General features: G+C 48.2%; 1 protein-coding gene across 1 annotated transcript in view; it reads right to left on the bottom strand.

Annotated features, from left to right (window-relative positions):
* PPP2R1A (protein phosphatase 2 regulatory subunit A, alpha) overlaps positions 1–16700 on the bottom strand; it is a 34644-nt gene that overhangs the window by 6603 nt on the left and 11341 nt on the right. Inside the window, exons 3-12 of the mRNA XM_015427855.1 lie at positions 15108–15208; positions 14221–14453; positions 13951–14098; positions 13654–13809; positions 13036–13150; positions 11567–11637; positions 9899–10033; positions 7951–8124; positions 7093–7153; positions 565–719 (exon numbers count right to left, since the gene is read on the bottom strand). Coding sequence (XP_015283341.1) covers positions 565–719; positions 7093–7153; positions 7951–8124; positions 9899–10033; positions 11567–11637; positions 13036–13150; positions 13654–13809; positions 13951–14098; positions 14221–14453; positions 15108–15208 — 1349 coding nt within the window. The remainder of the gene's footprint in view (positions 1–564; positions 720–7092; positions 7154–7950; positions 8125–9898; positions 10034–11566; positions 11638–13035; positions 13151–13653; positions 13810–13950; positions 14099–14220; positions 14454–15107; positions 15209–16700) is intronic.

Here is a 16700-nt window from a genome sequence, read left to right as displayed (position 1 = left end):
CCCTCCCCCTCCCCACAACAGACACCCTGTGAGGTAGGCGGGGCTGAGAGAGATCTCTCGAGAACTGCCCTTGAGAGAACAGCTCTGAAAGAACCTGTAATGGACCCAAGATTGGATTTATACCCTGCCCTTCACTCGGAGTGGCTTACAATCTCCTTTCCCTTCCCCTCCCCACAACAGACACCCTGTGAGGTAGGTGGGGCTGAGAGAGCTCTCTCGAGAACAGCTCTGAAAGAACCTGTAATGGACCCAAGATTGGATTTATGCCCTGCCCTTCACTCGGAGTGGCTTACAATCTCCTTTCCCTCCCCCTCCCCACAACAGACACCCTGTGAGGTAGGCGGGGCTGAGAGAGCTCTCTCGAGAACTGCCCTTGAGAGAACAGCTCTGAAAGAACCTGTAATGGACCCAAGGTCACTCCAGCAGCTGCACATGGGAGAAGCCAGGAATCAAACCCAGTTCTCCCGGATTAGAGTCCGTGCTCCTAAGCACTACCCCAAAGTGGCTTTCTCGTGCACACTGCTGGATGCCACCCTAGCTCTCCCTCCCCGACCGCCAACTCACGTTGATGCAGAAGAGGGTGGTCATGCGGTGCAGGTAGTTGGGGTCGTTGGACATGGCCAGCACCTTGGGGATGATGGTGGCGTGGGCCCAGTCCTTGCCAAACTTCTCCACGAGCTTCTTGAGGTTGCTGGTCGCCGCCTCCCGGATGGCATAGACTGGGGCGGGGGGGAGACAAAGAGAGGTGAGGCACGAGCCAGCCGCACAGGTGGAGGTCAGAGACCATAAGACTGTGCCCAAAGGGGAACCCCTAAGGAATCTCTGCCTTTTCCGCCCTTTTCAGATATCCTGACAAGTGGTGCCGAGCTTAACGTGTGCCAGGATGTTTCTCTCTTGAATCAGGGGCCTGGCTTTTACTCTGGACTGCTGCGAGAGCCTGCCACCTACAGAGAGAGAGACAGTCCTGCTCACCGCATGGACAGAGCCAGGAGAAAAGTCCTGCAGCAGTTTCAGCCCTGAGCCACCTTTCTCTACATCACACACTTAACCTCATCTCCACCAGGCCTGTAGGGAGAGCTACACAACCCCTGTATAGAACAAAAGTCTACAGGAGCTTCCCCACGGACTAAATAACTTTCAATGCACCTTGCAACGGGATTTTACTGTGTGAAATGGCAAAATCCACTTGCCAACAGTCGCTGAAGTGAAAAAAGAACGAGGAGGAGGGATTGGATTTATACCCTGCCCTTCACTCAGAGCGGCTTCCAATCTCCTGTCCCTTCCCCCTCCCCACAACAGACACCTGGGTGAGGTAGGTGGGGCCGAGAGAACTCTTTTGAGAACTGCTCTGAAAGAACTTGTGACTGACCCAAGGTGACACCAGCAGCTGCATGTGGAGGAGTGGGGGAATCAAACCCGGTTCTCCAAGATAAGATTCCACGCTCCTAACCACCACACCAAACTGGCTTGAAATGGCCAGTGGATTGAAAGTAGATTGAAACAGCATCATTTAGCATGTGGGGAAGCGCCCTGTGTGTGTTCCACACTGAGAATTTCCACTGGCTATGATTCTTGACAGATGCAGACCTGATCTGCTATGAGCCTGGGGATCTAGACAGCTTTGCCTATTTGAGCAAAGCCAACCGAAAGTGCAGCCCTGCGAACGGGTCACATTGACAGCTGCCCATACCGCCTTCACTGCTGCAGCGCCATCCCCCCCACCCCACCCCGGTGGGACCAGCTTGCCCAAGGAGACCAGGAAGGCTCCCGGGCTACTAGTCTCTCTCAGAATATGCGAAACGGAATTGTTCAGGAGGACGTTCTTACAAAGGGAATTAGGGCTGCAGCAAAATGGCACTAGATCAAGATGTGTAGCCGCGTTCGTCTGTCTGTAGCAGCAGAAGAAAGCAAGCGTCATTATGAGCTTTCCTGAGTCATTGCGGCATCATTTCGTGTATCACAAAAGGCCCATGCCCTGCCACAGATTTTGTTAAGTCTTTGAGGTATAATGGCATGGTTTAGGAGAGCGCCTTTATAAAGTGAAAAAAGATTGTCGTTTATCACACTACTTATTGAACATTATCTTGTTTTCGGATTTTTGTAATTCAACATCACAGACGTAACTCAGCATCATTTTTGCACCATCTGCGTCCTGGCTTTCACCGTTGATCACATAGCTTTTAAACACTTTTATCGTTTGCCTGGAGTCTCAGCAAGAAAGCTGGACCATGAATCTGGTGAACGGCAGCTCCGTTGTAGAACGACTCTAAGAAATGCCTTGGGACGAAATTACTGCTACTAGCGCTTTATGATATTACGGTTTTAGCATTTTTTCATTGTTACATGTTGTTCCTAATTCTATTTTAGGCGCATTGCAAAAAAATGTTAGGTGTTTTAGGTGAGCCGCCTTCGGCCGGGACAGACGTCTAATCAATCGATCACCTGAAATCTGTATAGTTTCCTGCCACATGAGAATTCCAAGCAGGGGAAAGAAGACAGCAGATGCCCGAGAGTTCCACCAGCAGGTTTCTACCATGACACCCTATATGTCAGATTCAGAAGGGCTTTGCTGCAGATTAGCAGGCTGCACAGCCTCTGTAAATCCCGCCTTTGTTACAGGCTGTTGGCGTGACCTTCAGTTGCCCTGTGTTGTGTGAAGGGGCTCCCAAAAGAACTTTTATTTTATTTATTTATTATTATATTTCTACCCCACCCTCCCCGCGAACGGGCTCAGGGCGGCTCACAAAAGGGCACATGTGCCTACTAGTATAAAACAGTAAAAAACACATAAAACAACCATTATCAGAATAAAGTGCTCAGAGTTAAAGAGGCTAAGACATTGAACTTGTGGCAGAAAGAAATATCGAAGTTTGTCTGGGCCGGGAAGAAGCCAAGGATTAAAATGAAGATTCTTTGTGATGCAAAAGAAAGTGGTGGACTTCAATTACCCAATATTAGACTTTATCATGATGCGGTGTGCCTAACCTGGTTAGAGCAATGGGTTAATTTGGATAACAAGAAGCTGTTGGCACTTGAAGGGCATGACTGTAAATTTGGATGGCACGCCTACTTGTGGTACGGGAAAATAAAAATGGACAAGCTTTTAAAACATCATTACATAAGAAGATCTTTGTTTGAGACGTGGTTAAGGTACAAACGTTTCTTTTTTTGAAGAAAGACCACTTTGGATAGTTCCGGCAGAAGTAATTAAACCATATTCGAGACACAAAGGAGAAGAGGACTCACCCAAGATGGCGCCAAGGCAGCTGCTCTGATTCTAACGCTCTGCAAGTTATCTGCTAATTTTACTTACTATCTTACCGTAATTTATTTATACAAAGGAGAAGACTGGATACCGTACAGAGACATTTTAAAAATAGAAGGGAGACATTTTGAGATAAAAGGAAGAGAAGAAATGGACTTTGAATATGATTGGCTAAACTACAGACAGATCTATGACCTATTTAAATCTGATAAAAGAGAGTTTGGGTTTAGGGGGAAATATAATGAAATGGAATGTGTATGGGTGGAAAAGGGTCAAAAAATGATATCAAAAATTTATAAGGTATTACTAAAATGGAATACAGAAGAGGAAATGGTGAAAGAACAAATGATAAAATGGGCACTTAATATGAATAAGGAAATCTCTATGTCATCTTGGGAATGTTTATGGAAAAATTCAATGAAAATTTCAACATGTAATAATTTAAAAGAAAATTGTTTTAAAATTATGTATAGATGGTATATGACGCCTAAAAAGATTGCTAATATGAATGATATGTCAAATAAGTGCTGGAAATGTAAAAAAAAGAAGAAGGTTCTTTTTACCATATGTGGTGGACTTGTGAAAAAGCAGTTAATTTTTGGACGGAGGTCCATAACGAAATGCAGAAAATCTTGAAATGTAACTTTAAAAAAGAACCAGAAATACTTCTTTTGGGTCTTAAAATGGAGGAAGTGAATGTAAATAAGAGAACATTGTTATGGTATTTGATTACAACGGCAAGAATGACTTATGCCCAGTATTGGAAACAAGACCGAGTACTTGAGGTTTGGGAATGGATTAGAAAAATGCTTTTTTTTGGCAGAAATGGACAAATTGACAAGGAAACTTAACAACAAAGAAGACGAAGAGTTTTTTTGCAGACTGGATGGACTTTAAAGAGCATCTAGAGAAATATTGGGATGTTAAGAACAACTTATTGTGCTTTAATAATTACACACACACGCTCCCTCAGTGACCTCTGCTCTACGAGGAAGGCAAAAAAGAGTTGAACAGAAGACGATGGTAGTTAAAGAAATGTTACCCATGAGACAGAATATATGAAAAAGGTAGTTAAAATAATAGTTATCCATTAAACTGTGTTTTAGAAGGAAGGATTAGACAAGAAAAGAAACTAGGTAGGGGTGGAATCACTGCGGGAAGCCTGGTGAAGGGGAGGGAGGGAGCAAGGGGAGAGGGCTATACTAGAAATGAGGGAATGTTATAATATTGGACATGTTGTTATAACCCGATAATATATATTTTTTAAGAGAGTAAAGTGCTCAGCAGTGTTGTTGACTTTCTTCTTTGTCATGCTCGTTAGCAGCTTATCCAGGATGCCTGACTTGTTTCCTCTCACCACTAGACTGCCAGGTGTGAGACGGCCTGCCTCATTCCTAGTGTTTGGGACAGCCTAATGACTTGACTCGCAGAAGAGAAGAGATTGGATTTGCACCCCGCCCTTCACTCAAGAGTCTCAGAGTGGCTTACAGACTCCTTTCCCTTCCCCTCCTTCACAGCAGACACCCTGTATAAATCAATGGTGTGACCTCGTTTGGAATAACGTGTACAGTTCTGGTCACCACGCCTTAAAAAGGATATTATAGCATTGGAAAAAAAGTGCGTAGAGAAAGAGGTACTTTTCTCCCTCTCTCACCATACAAGAACTCGTGGGCACTCCATGAAATTGCTGAGTGGTCGGGTTAGAACAGATGAAAGGAAGTACTTCTCCACCCAAAGAGTGATTCACACATGGAATTCACTGCCACAGGAGGGGGTGGCGGCTACAAGCATGAATGGCTTGAAGTGGGAATTAGATAAGCATATGGAGCAGAGGTCCATCAGTGGCTACGAACCACAAGGTATAGACAGGGACTCCGGGGCAAGTGATACTCTGTATTCTTGGTGCTTGGGGGGATCAATAGCGGGAGGGCTCCTAGTGTCCTGGCCACACTGCTGGATCTCCTGATAGCACCTGGTATTTTTGGCCACTGTGTGACAGAGTGTTGGACTGGATGGGCCATTGGCCTGATCCAACATTGGCTTCTCTTATGTTCTTATGAGGTTGGTGGGGCTGAGAGAGCTCTGAGAGAAACTGCTCTTTTCAAGAACAGCTCTGACAGAACTATGGCTTGCCCAAGGTCATCCAGCAGCTGCAAGCAGAGGAGTGGGGAATCAAACCCGGTTCTCCCAGATTGAGTCCATGCACTTAACCACTACACCAGACTGGTGTAGCCAGCAATGAGGGTATAAGATGCTTAGTTTTAGCTATGTGTCTTGTCTCGAGGTCTGGCTAAGTCTCACTGTGCGTGTGACGCCCAGAGGATGGGAGCTCAGCCTGCTATTTCTGTAAGCTTGATCTCCTTGTAAGCAAACCTGGATCCTGGGGATTTCTGTGAACCCTGGAGCTTGCAGCCAGAGCCCGAAACACAGGTCCAGAACAGAAATATCTGGAACTGACAAAACTGCATGGTATGCCAAGGGAGAAAGTTTCCATCAATCTAATCAGTGAAACAACGGAGACCCAACTCCCCAGACTGGAAATAAGAGACCAATTCTGTTTACCAACAGCTTCAGACTCTCCTCCTTTCAACAGATATCTGACCCTTTCAGTCAGCCAGGCGTTTTGTTTGCTCGCCAAATGGTATTATGAGTTGACCTTTTTAGTAATGGTGCAGCTTGATCATTTTACAGCATTTCTGTGCCTCTTGGACCACTGATTTTTAATCTGCTTTCCGCTGTGTGCTATATTTATAGTCGATGGCTGCTTTGACTAATTTGGTTTTTATTTTTTAATGGTGCATTTCAATTTGTCGTGAGCTGTCTCGAGTGGACATCTGGAGAGCAAGTTACCTATTCGGGGAGAATTTATGGAGTGCTTTGGCGGCATCAAAGCCGAACGACACAATCAGGCAGCTCTCTCAAAACAACTGTGAAATAACGCTTTAATCAGCGGACATCCTTTGCTGCAAGTGCACCCGGAATTAATGCTCTCGACCACCATGGAAACAAACTGGACTCCTCATTACATCGTTATAAAACACGGCCATTAACCCGAGCTTAATTGCTGAAAAAAGTATATCTGCTTTTAGAGCACAAAAATGCAGCCCCGGTGTTTTTTTTACTCCCGCGTTAAAAGCCTGAATGAGTCAATACTCGCTGCTGGGGGAAAAAAGAAAAGTTCACAACGAAACTGTCGGAGAAAGGAAGCTTTGAAATACAAGTTCAAGCTGTGGCTTTGCTGGTTAGACTTTAAAAAAAGCAATAGATATCTTTAGGACTTGGGCCCGGAGCCAAAGAACCACTTTAATGTACACACAACCGCTGAGCTATGGTCTCCCCTATGGGTAATTGCGCCAAACGTGTAAAACCGAGGCGTTAGTCCTCTCCTGCCATCTGTTCCAGCCCAGGTTTTGGTACCCCCCCCACTTCCCTCTGCCTCAGAGGACTGCTAGTGAGTTACCTATCTGGAAGCAGAACACTACAAGTATGGCAACGATGGGGGGCGGGGTCGAGAATCAGCAATGGAGGGAACAATGAAGATTTAAGGGATGCTTTAATGAGAAGAAGACGATACTGGATTTATACCCTGCCCTTCACTACTCCCAAGGAGTCTCAGAGTGGTTTACAATCTCCTTTCCCTTCCCCTCCCCACAACAGACACCCTGTGAGGTAGGTGGGGGCTGAGAGAGCTCTCTCGAGGACTGCCCTTGAGAGAACAGCTCTGAGAGAACTTGTGACTGACCCAAGGTCACACCAGCAGCTGCTTGCAGAGGAGTGGGGAAATCAAACCCGGTTCTCCTGACCACTACACCAAACTGGATCCTTACCGTGATCCACCAGCCATGCCATGCAAAGGGAGTTCAGCTTTTCATCAAAGAATTCCACACCCTGGAGAGAGGAAATGGCGATGAGCTCAACGTGAACATCCGAGAGTGTCAAAAACAGGCATTACCACCTCCGGAGATATAAACTTTGGCTCAAATGGGGCAGCTTAAGAAAAAACAAGCACGGCGGACACCCCCAGGACGCTGGCTGAGTACCCAGCACTCAAACCCAATACTGAATAAGCCCACTGGTCTATCCTACTCAGTCTTGTCTGTTCTGACCAGAAGCGCCCCTCCAGGGACTCAGGTAAAAGTCATTCACAGCACATACTACTTTATCTTTTCTCTTTTTTTGAGATCTGGAGATGCAAGACTGAACGTGGGACTTCCTGTATGTAAAGAACACAGAACCATCAAGGGTCATCTAGTCCAACCCCCTGCACAGGGCACAAAACTCACAACTACACCCCCCCACACACACACACTCCCTCAGTGACCTCTGCTCTACGAGGAAGGCAAAAAACCTTCAGGATCCCTCGGCCAATCTGGCTGGGAGGAAAATTCCTTCCTGAACCCGAAGCAGCGAATGGCATCCCCGTGGACATGCAAAACAGGGGCCACGAGAGCCTAGCGCTGGCGCATCCCTCCCTCTTGCGATCTGTCCGAATGTTCTGCTGCTTAGCCACGGCCCCTCCTAAGTGGTACGGTTGCCAGATTCCTGCCAGAATTACCAGCAGCAGCACAAGCCAGGCACTCCCCCGCTTGTCCTTAGAAACAACCTCAGATCGCATTGTCCTCGGCACTCGCTGTACTCCCGGGCTCCCCAAGCCTGGTTCTGACCGCAGCCAAAAGAGCACTTACCAGCTGCCCGGCCAACAGGGGCATGTACTCAATGATGGCCAGCCGCACCCGCCACTTGGCGTCCTCTGCCAACTCCACGATGGCCGGCAGCAGGGACTGGGAAAGCTGCCGGATGCCGATCACTTCGTTCACGCAGTCCAGGTTGGAGATGATGTTGAGTCGGACTTCGGGGCACTGCAGAAGAGAAGGGAGGCAGCTGAAAGGGGCTGGCTCTGCTGCAGCGTCACGCCTCACTCCCCCCGCTTCACCTTTAACTAACCCTTTTGATACGAAGCTGAGGGGATCTTGAAAGGTCTTGGGCCACCGCTGCGGTGCCGGAACAGAGCAGCCTGGCCAAACTGGATAGGAATGGTTCTACATATGAAGCTGCCTTATACACAATCAGATCACTGTTTCTTCTGCTACGGTCTACTCCAACATCCGGCAGATCGACAGGACCTTATGAACAGGTCTTTCCAGCTAGACGACCTCAGACAGCTGTGCTACCAGCAAGCCCTGGGCCTCGTTCATGCAGACCTCGTGCTCTACCTATGGGTGTCTGTTGTGGGGAGGGGAAGGGAAAGGAGTTTGTTAGCCGCTCTGAGACTCCGAGTGAAGGGCAGGGTATAAATCCAATCTCTTCTTCGTCTTCTTCTCCTCTCCTTCTCCATTACTCCCTCTAATCCAGCAGTTCTCAACCTGGGGGTCGAACGACCCTTTCACAGGGGTCGCCTAAGACCATCGGAAAACACAAATTTTCAATGGTCTTAGGATAGGGCTCCCAAGTCTCGCCAAATCGCAGCGGGGGATCGCATCTCTTTTTGTGATTAATCACTATGCTTTAATTAAGTCCAATTTGTAACAATGAAAATACATCCTGCATATCAGATATTTATATTACGATTCAGAACAGTAGCAAAATTACAGTTTTGAAGTAGCAATGAAAATAATTTTATGGTTGGGGGTCACCACAACATGAGGAACTGTATTAAAGGGTCGCGGCATTAGGAAGGTTGAGAACCACTGCTCTTATCCATCCCCAAGTTGTTAAAAAACTCACTCTAGAAGAAGAGAATGGATTTATACCCTGCCCCTCACTCCCCAAAGGCGTCTCAGAGCAGATTATGATCTCCTTTCCCTTCAAACCCGGTTCTCCCAGATTAGAGTCCACGCTCCTAACCACTACACCACCAGGACGTGTTTTACTTAATCGATATGTATATACCCCGAAGAAAAAAAATGCTAACTAAGGTACAGTATTTTCCAGGATACTGTTTCCAGGGTCAGAGTTTGGTTTCTAAAGTACAAAAGAGTGGAATGAAAAAGGCAGCAGCACTAGCCATTAAGGAGGACTGGCTTGCGACCCACTTGAGGAATCTTAACAACCTACAGGGTGTCAGCTGTAGCTGCCATGAGTATGGTAAATGTTTTTAATTGCTTCGCATTCCTTCCCATGCGCTTAACTGCATCTAAGCTGTAACGCGTATCTCTCAAGGTCACAGGAGGGGTTGGTATGTCTACGTTTCGGGAAGCTCTTCACTTCCCCTGCTTTGCAGCCATTAGAAAATCTGCCAAATGCCCACGCGCGGGAGCCCATCTAATTGGGTAATGGGGGGGCATACGAATGCCCTATATCCTATTATGTGCGTAGGTAATCCGCCATTCCTAACAGTGTTCATGTTACTGCATCTATAGCTTTTCAATAAAAGTAAAACCTTCCTAGAAGCATGTACTTCGTTGTCTTGCTGTGGATCCTGACATTGGGTGAGAAACACTGGGCTCTCCTGACTCCCTAGAGCTAACTAAAACAACTCTTGTTTGTGTCACCCCCAACCCAAACCAGCCAGTGGGGTGACGGAGCTTGGGAGATCTGAGCAGGAAAAAAGGCTACGTCTCTGAAAGAAAGGAACTGGAGTGGGACAAAAGAACTGTGGCTCCCCAGACCGGAAGGGCGGGAAGGAGGACTCACCTCGTCTTTGAGCTGAGCCAGGAAGAGAGGCAGGAGGTGCTCGATCGTGTTGTCCTTGCCCAAAATGGGCGACAGTCCCATGATCACAGATGCCAGAGCGGACTTCACGTGCTGATTGGCATCCGACACCAGTTCCTAGAGGACACAAGGAAAGAAGCCACGATAACTCATTGTTAAGCACCTTCCCCAGTTCCACTTCACATGCCCCTCGGGTTTCTTGGTCCTCCACGCAGTAAGCGAGAGGAGGAGGAAAGACGCACGATGGCTTTGAGCACTGCCACAGGAAGTTACGGCAAACCATGGCTCACTTTCTCTCTCACACACATATACATTAAGGGAATTTGTATTCTGCAAACGAACACTAAGAGCCATTTCCAGAATGCCTATCCATCACTAAGCTCGGATACACTTTTTGAAGCACTTTTACCGTGGGATGGAAATTAATATAGAAATGTGGCCAAAGAGACTGAGCCACATTAGTGTAGGATGGTGATTGAGAGACTGAGCCCAGTTAATGTAGGATGGTGACCAAGAGACTGAGGTGAGTTAAGGCAGAATGACCGAGAGACTGAGCCGAACTAATGTAGGACAGTGACAAAGATGCTGAGCTGAGTTAATGTAGGAAGGTGTCCAAGAGATTGAGCTGAATTAATGTCGGACAGTGACCAAGATGCTGAACCAGGTTAATGTAGGAAGGTGTCCAAGAGACTGAGCTAAGTCTCGGGATCCACTATCAGAAAAGATATTTCATTCATAGGTTTTCTAAGATCTTATTTTTTGTTTTGTTAAGAACATAAGAGAAGCCATGCTGGATCAGGCCAATGGCCCATCCAGTCCAACACTCGGTGTCACACAGTAGCCAAAACCCAGGTGCCATCAAGAGGTCCACCAGCTGGGCCAGAACTTCAGAAGCCCTCCCACTGTGCCCCCCCCAAAACACCAAGAAGACAGAGCATCACTGCCCCAGACAGAGTGTTCCTATCTACACCTTGTGGCTAATAGTCACTGATGGACCTCTGCTCCGTATATTTATCCAAATCGCTCTTGAAGCGGTCTATGCTTATAGCTGCCACCTATGTTCCCTCTAAGCTGTGGAGTCTTGTGAGCAAAATTTCCACTTTGTGAGCTCCTGGCATTAAAGTTGTGAGCGAGCGATTTGGCTACTGCATAAATTAGTTAGCTCTGGTGCCATCCTTCCTAAGCTAAGATAAGAATGTGTGAGCCAGAGGCTAAAAAACTGTGAGCTAGCTCACACTAACTCAGCTTAGAGGGAACACTGGCCGCCACCACTTCCTGCGGCAGGAAATTCCACATGTTAATTACTCTTTGGGTGAAGGAGGACTTCCTTTTATCTTGTCAAGGCTGGGCGATAACAGGAGCGTACATGTATGCAAAGGAAGACTGACCGGAGTGCCAGGAAGTCAGCTTAGTTTCCGAAAAGCTTCTGCAGCCCTTGACTTGACCAAGGCCTTGGCCAGAAGCTGGACTGGAAAGCCCCCCCTCTCCCCACTCCCACCTCCTTTCTGCTCTGATTGCTCAAAAGAGCCTGGATTCAGTGGTGCTATAAGCCATTAACACCTTTGCAAGACTGTGATTCAGAGGATGAGCCGGAGTTGATTTGGAACAGGCTAAAAAGCTCTCTAGAGAAGCTGCGGGAGTGACACACACCTTGATGCAGGGCAAGATCTGGGTCATGATGACATTCTCACGGCAGTCCGGAGACAAGTTCTCACAGAACTCTAGGAGAGCAAGGGGAAAAAATGGTCATCGTGTTAGCGGAGCACTGTTAACTGAAAAGGACACAGCAGTGGACAACCAGGATCAACTCAAGGTTCGTACATTCATTAAACGGCACCACTAGGTTTGCTAACCCAAAATCCACAGAACACACATGAAGCTGCCTTATCTTGAATCTGGACTCTGGTCTATTAAGACCAGTATCATTTACTCAGACTGGCGGCGGCTCTCCAGGGTTTCAGGCAGAGATCTTTCACGTTGTCTGTTGATCCTTTCCAACGGGAGAAGCCTGGGGTCTAAACCTTGGGCCTCCTGCATAGGACTGTTCCTGACTAGGGATGGGCACAAACCAGAAAAATGGAGGTTCGTCCCAGTTCGTGGGGTCACACGAACCACGAACCTTCACAAGCCTGTTTACTAAACTGGTTCGTTTTGTGAGTTTCGTAATGCTGTGGGGTTTCCCAAGGCCAGCAGAATCGAGAGGGGAGAAGATCTTGCAGAAGCCATTTTCAGGGAACATGCCCTTTAAATGGCTTTTGCAAGTTGCGCATGAGTGAAGTCCAAGCAAACGAACCCGCCGCTTGGACTTCACTCACACACGAACCACTGACACGATCCACACAAACTGCCGTGAAAAACACGGAGGTTCATTGTGGGCGTGATTGCACTACCTTCAACTCATGAACCAGGCAATGTTTGTCACAAAATTAGGTTCGTGAACCAGTTCATGCCCATCCCTATTCCTGACCTTCTCCTAGAAAATTATCAGCTGAATCTAATTTCTGTGTATGGATCCATCCCTTGTTGCTTAGCTGCTGTAGAGTAAGACCCTTCAATTGTACTACTCTCCTTCCTAACCCATCAGCTACATCAGATCAGAACAGTCACAGCTGGGTTTGTCTTTCCGTCTATCACAGAACAGGGATATAGCTCCCTTTGAAACACACACCTAGCTAAATGCCTAGAGCAACCAGAGTACAGATCTCAAGTGCTTAGACTAGCCCCTGGGCCTTCTGTCGTGTTACCTTAATGGTTCTATCTCAATTGCCTGTACGCGCTACTCAAAAGTTCTGAATGCATGCAGATGAAGAAAGGTTTATATACAAAAAAAATCTCACTGCATTATTTGATTTCATTCTTACGGCAAAATATTTACCCCTGCACTGAACACAAGCAGCTGTCTCTGGGGTTTCAGGTCATGCTGTGCATGAGGCCTGATCTTAAGAACCTACTAGATCTCTGGAAGATCCTTCACTTCCAGTCACCTTAGAATGCATAACCCTCTACCACAACTACTTGAGCCCACCCCACCCAAGCTCCGTTCCTGCTGTAGGTTTTCCCTGACATGGAGATCCCGCATGGCCAACAGGGAGGGACTCTGAGCCATGGCCAAGACAGACCTTTGACCTTATGGGAGGCCGCAGCGCGCACTTCAGCTTCACAGTCTTTCATGAGGTTCTGGAAGGCCGGGACTAAGTCGGTCTTGGTGATTTCTGGTCCAACTGCTTTCTGGAGCTGTGGGAAACGAAAAGAAAAACATAAGAACATAAGAGACGCCAATGTTGGATCAGGCCAGAGGCCCATACAGTCCAACGCTCTGTGTCACACAGTGGCCAGAAATACCAGGTGCCATCAGGAGGTCCAGGTGCCAGGACATTAGAAGCCCCTCCCATTGTTTACCCCCCCCAAGCACCAAGAAGACAGAGCATCACTTGCCCCAGAGCCCCTATCTATACCTTGTGGCTAATAGCCACTGATGGACCTCTGCTCCATATGCTTATCTAATTCCCTTTTGAAGCCGTCCATGCTTGTAGCCGCCACCACGTCCTGTGGCAGTGAATTCCATGTGTTAATCACTCTTTGAGTGAAGATGTACTAGCTGCTGGGAACTATGAAAGGAAACCCAGTGTTGGCCAACACAGATGCAAACACTATCTGTACTTCTGGCCAAAGACCAAGCATCTATGGTACTGTCAGAGAAACCAGGCCGGAAATGTTGCCAGTTTTCCAACGCTTACCTCCGTGAACTTGTCAGCCACCATGTAACGGACTCTCCAAGATTTGTCTTCTGCTGCTTGCCGTAGCGTCGGCATCACCAAGGACTCCAGGTCCTCCTGGGGCAGGAGCTGAGCAATGTTGACACAGGCCTCCACAGCCAACAAGCGAACAGAGTCCTAAAGTAAGAGACAGGAGAGGAGGACAGAGAAGCTTTAACTCATGCACAGGAGGAAACTAGCCCCCAGATGCTCTTATTTTATCCCATTCCCAGCTCAACCCCCTAGATGCCTCCCACCAGACCTAGCCTTCACACGGACCTGCTCATCGGAGGCCAGGTTGGAAAACATGGGGATGATCTCGCTCTTGACGTGTTCCAGCTCCAAGACCTTAGCAAATTCACCCAGCTTGGAGGCTGCGGCTCGCCTCACCATGGGGGTGTCATCTGAGCACAAATTCCGGAAATACCTGTGGAAGGAGCAAAGACCACGGGTTGGGAAACACGAGCCCGTCCAAGCACTGTCTCTTACCCGTGGCCAACCCAGACGAGGCCTCCCCCTCCAGCCTTTGTCTTAAGACACCTCACTTACTGTCGGAGCTCAGCTTTGACGGAACTGGAGACTCGGGGATAACAGACGCTGAAGAGGCCGCAGGCCGAGGTGCGGGAGGTGAACCAGTCACCCCCAGCTAGGCGCTTCACCAAGGGCACGAAGTGGGCCTCGAGGTCAGATGGAGAGTGTTCGTGGGACGTCGCCCGCAGGGACTCCACGGCCTTGTCCCGCACCACCGTCTCCTCAACCGTGGCAAGGCTCTCGAGGGGCGGCTGCGGGAGAGAGGACAGACTGAGTAGGCAAAGAAAAGGCAGATGGGTATTCTGTTGCTCGCCATGCCCAACGCCGACACCTGACGAGTGGTTAAAAACCCTCCTTGTGACTCAATATGATTCACAGGTTCAACCTTCCCCAGGCGGAGACATCTCGGGGTAGTCTGGTCATCCATGTGAGCTCAGTGTCTTGGGAACCCTCACGGAGGGGCCGTGGCTCTGTGGGAACCAGCTGTTCTCCATGGGGAAGGCCCCAAGTTCAATCCCCAGCATCTACAGCTAAAGATTGCAGCTGGCAGATGTTGGGAATGACCAATCATTGCTCCTGACCCCGGAGAGCTTTTGCCACTCACATCAGACAACACCAAGCTACATGGTTCATTCCAGGGCTCTATTTGTAGCAGGAACTCCTTTGCATATTAGGCAACACACCCCTAATGTAGCCAATCCTCCAAGAGCTTACAGAGCTCTTCTTACAGGGGCTACTGTAAGCTCTTGGAGGATTGGCTACATTAGGGGTGTGTCGCTTAATATGCAAAGGAGCACCTGCTACAAAAAGAGCCCTGCCTCTGAACTGGTGTAAGGCAAATCTGTATGTTGCCAGACTAAAGCACGAAAAGGATGGTCTCTTATTATAAGGGGCTCACAACTTACCAGCAAGCAGTGGACATATTCAGGGCCCCCAACCAGAGCGGTGAAGGTTCCCAGCTGTTCTGCCAAAGCAAGAAGCACTTCATCTTCGTCATAGATGGTGTCTGCGGGAGAACGAGAGACGGGAACAGCAGATTGAAAATCTGCACGACTAGGGAGAACAGCATCTCTTAGTCCATGGGAACCTCTGGGCCATTTCATTTCATGTCATGTCCCAGCTTTTTTTGGGGGGGGGGGGTTTGGAATGGAGCGAATGTTTAGTGACAGAGTTCTAATGGGAGTGGAACCAGAAGAACAGGGGTGGGAGGGAGAGAAGAAAGAGAAATAGGAACAAGCGAGAAGTACAAAAATGGTTTTTAGGGGAAAAGCAGCCATTTGCATGTTGCTACAGTACTGTACAGTACAGTACTCCTGCCAACCTAAGCAGTTCGAAAGAAAGAAATTGCAAGTAGATAAATAGGTACCACTTCGGTGGGAAGGGAACAGCATTCTGTGCGCCTTGGTGTTTAGTCATGCCGGCCACATGACTACGGAAACATCTTCAGACAGCGCTGGCTCTTCAGCTTGGAAACGGAGATGAGCACTGCAACCCTAGAGTCGGACTCGACTGGCTTTCGAGCAAGGGAACCTTTTTAAAGGGATGAGGGAGGAGGTTCTCTCTTGATCTGATGGCAACATCAGAGAACCAGCGTGGTATAGCGGTTACAGTGTCAGGCTAGAACCTGGGAGACCAAGGTTCAAATTCCAACTGTGCCCATGGAAGCTTGCTGGGGGATCTTGAGCCAGCCACCAACTCTCAGTCTAACCAACCTCACAGTCTTATTGTCAGGACAAAATGGAGTGGGGGTGAACATCGTAAGCCGCTCTGGGTCCCCAGTGGGAAGAAGAATGGTGTATCAATGAAATAGACAAACACAGAAATTTGTCAGCATCCGCGTCTGTGAAGGACCTACTAGGTATTCTGCCATGGCACTGGTGCAGGGAAACAAACACAACCGAGGCTTATTTGCCATGTACACAAGCAGCAGGAAGCCCCGTTGTAAGAGGTACCGTGTTCGCTTCACAACATGCACACCCAGCAGCCATGACGGCCTCTAATAAAACACTCTAGACTTGTCGCATTAAAAGATGGCACCGTTTCAAATTCACAGCTATGGGTATAGGCTGTTCTTGTTACGTATATGAACAAACAAAAAAGATACACTCCGACAGCTCGGGGATATTGTGTATGTTCGGTACGTGCCCTGATCATTCCCGCTGCATCCCACAGTTCAACCAACCGCCCCAAATCGTTTGTGCCAGCTTCGCCAATTAGCGGCACGGACGTCATCCACGGCATTTGGGCCCCAGCTGAGGAATCTGGCATTTCAATAATCAACCCATTTGCCAGGGCCAGCAGGGGGCAGGGCACTGAGTACCGGACAATTTGCGCTGTCTCAAAGTGACTTTCCCTCGCCTGACAGCTGAGAAACGGTTTGTAAAGTGTTTCTGCTTGGAAAACACTGAAAAAGGCAGTATTAAAATAAACTGCATGAGCAATCTAGGAAGAGGCCAAACACACTTGCATGTATCCCGGAAACCCATCCATGGGCTTGG

Source organism: Gekko japonicus, unplaced genomic scaffold, assembly GCF_001447785.1.
Source record: "Gekko japonicus isolate JY-2015 unplaced genomic scaffold, Gekko_japonicus_V1.1 scaffold641, whole genome shotgun sequence".
Classification (NCBI taxonomy): domain Eukaryota; kingdom Metazoa; phylum Chordata; class Lepidosauria; order Squamata; family Gekkonidae; genus Gekko; species Gekko japonicus.
The sequence above is the reverse complement of the archived record's forward strand: the minus strand, read 5'-3'. Positions and strand labels throughout refer to the sequence as shown.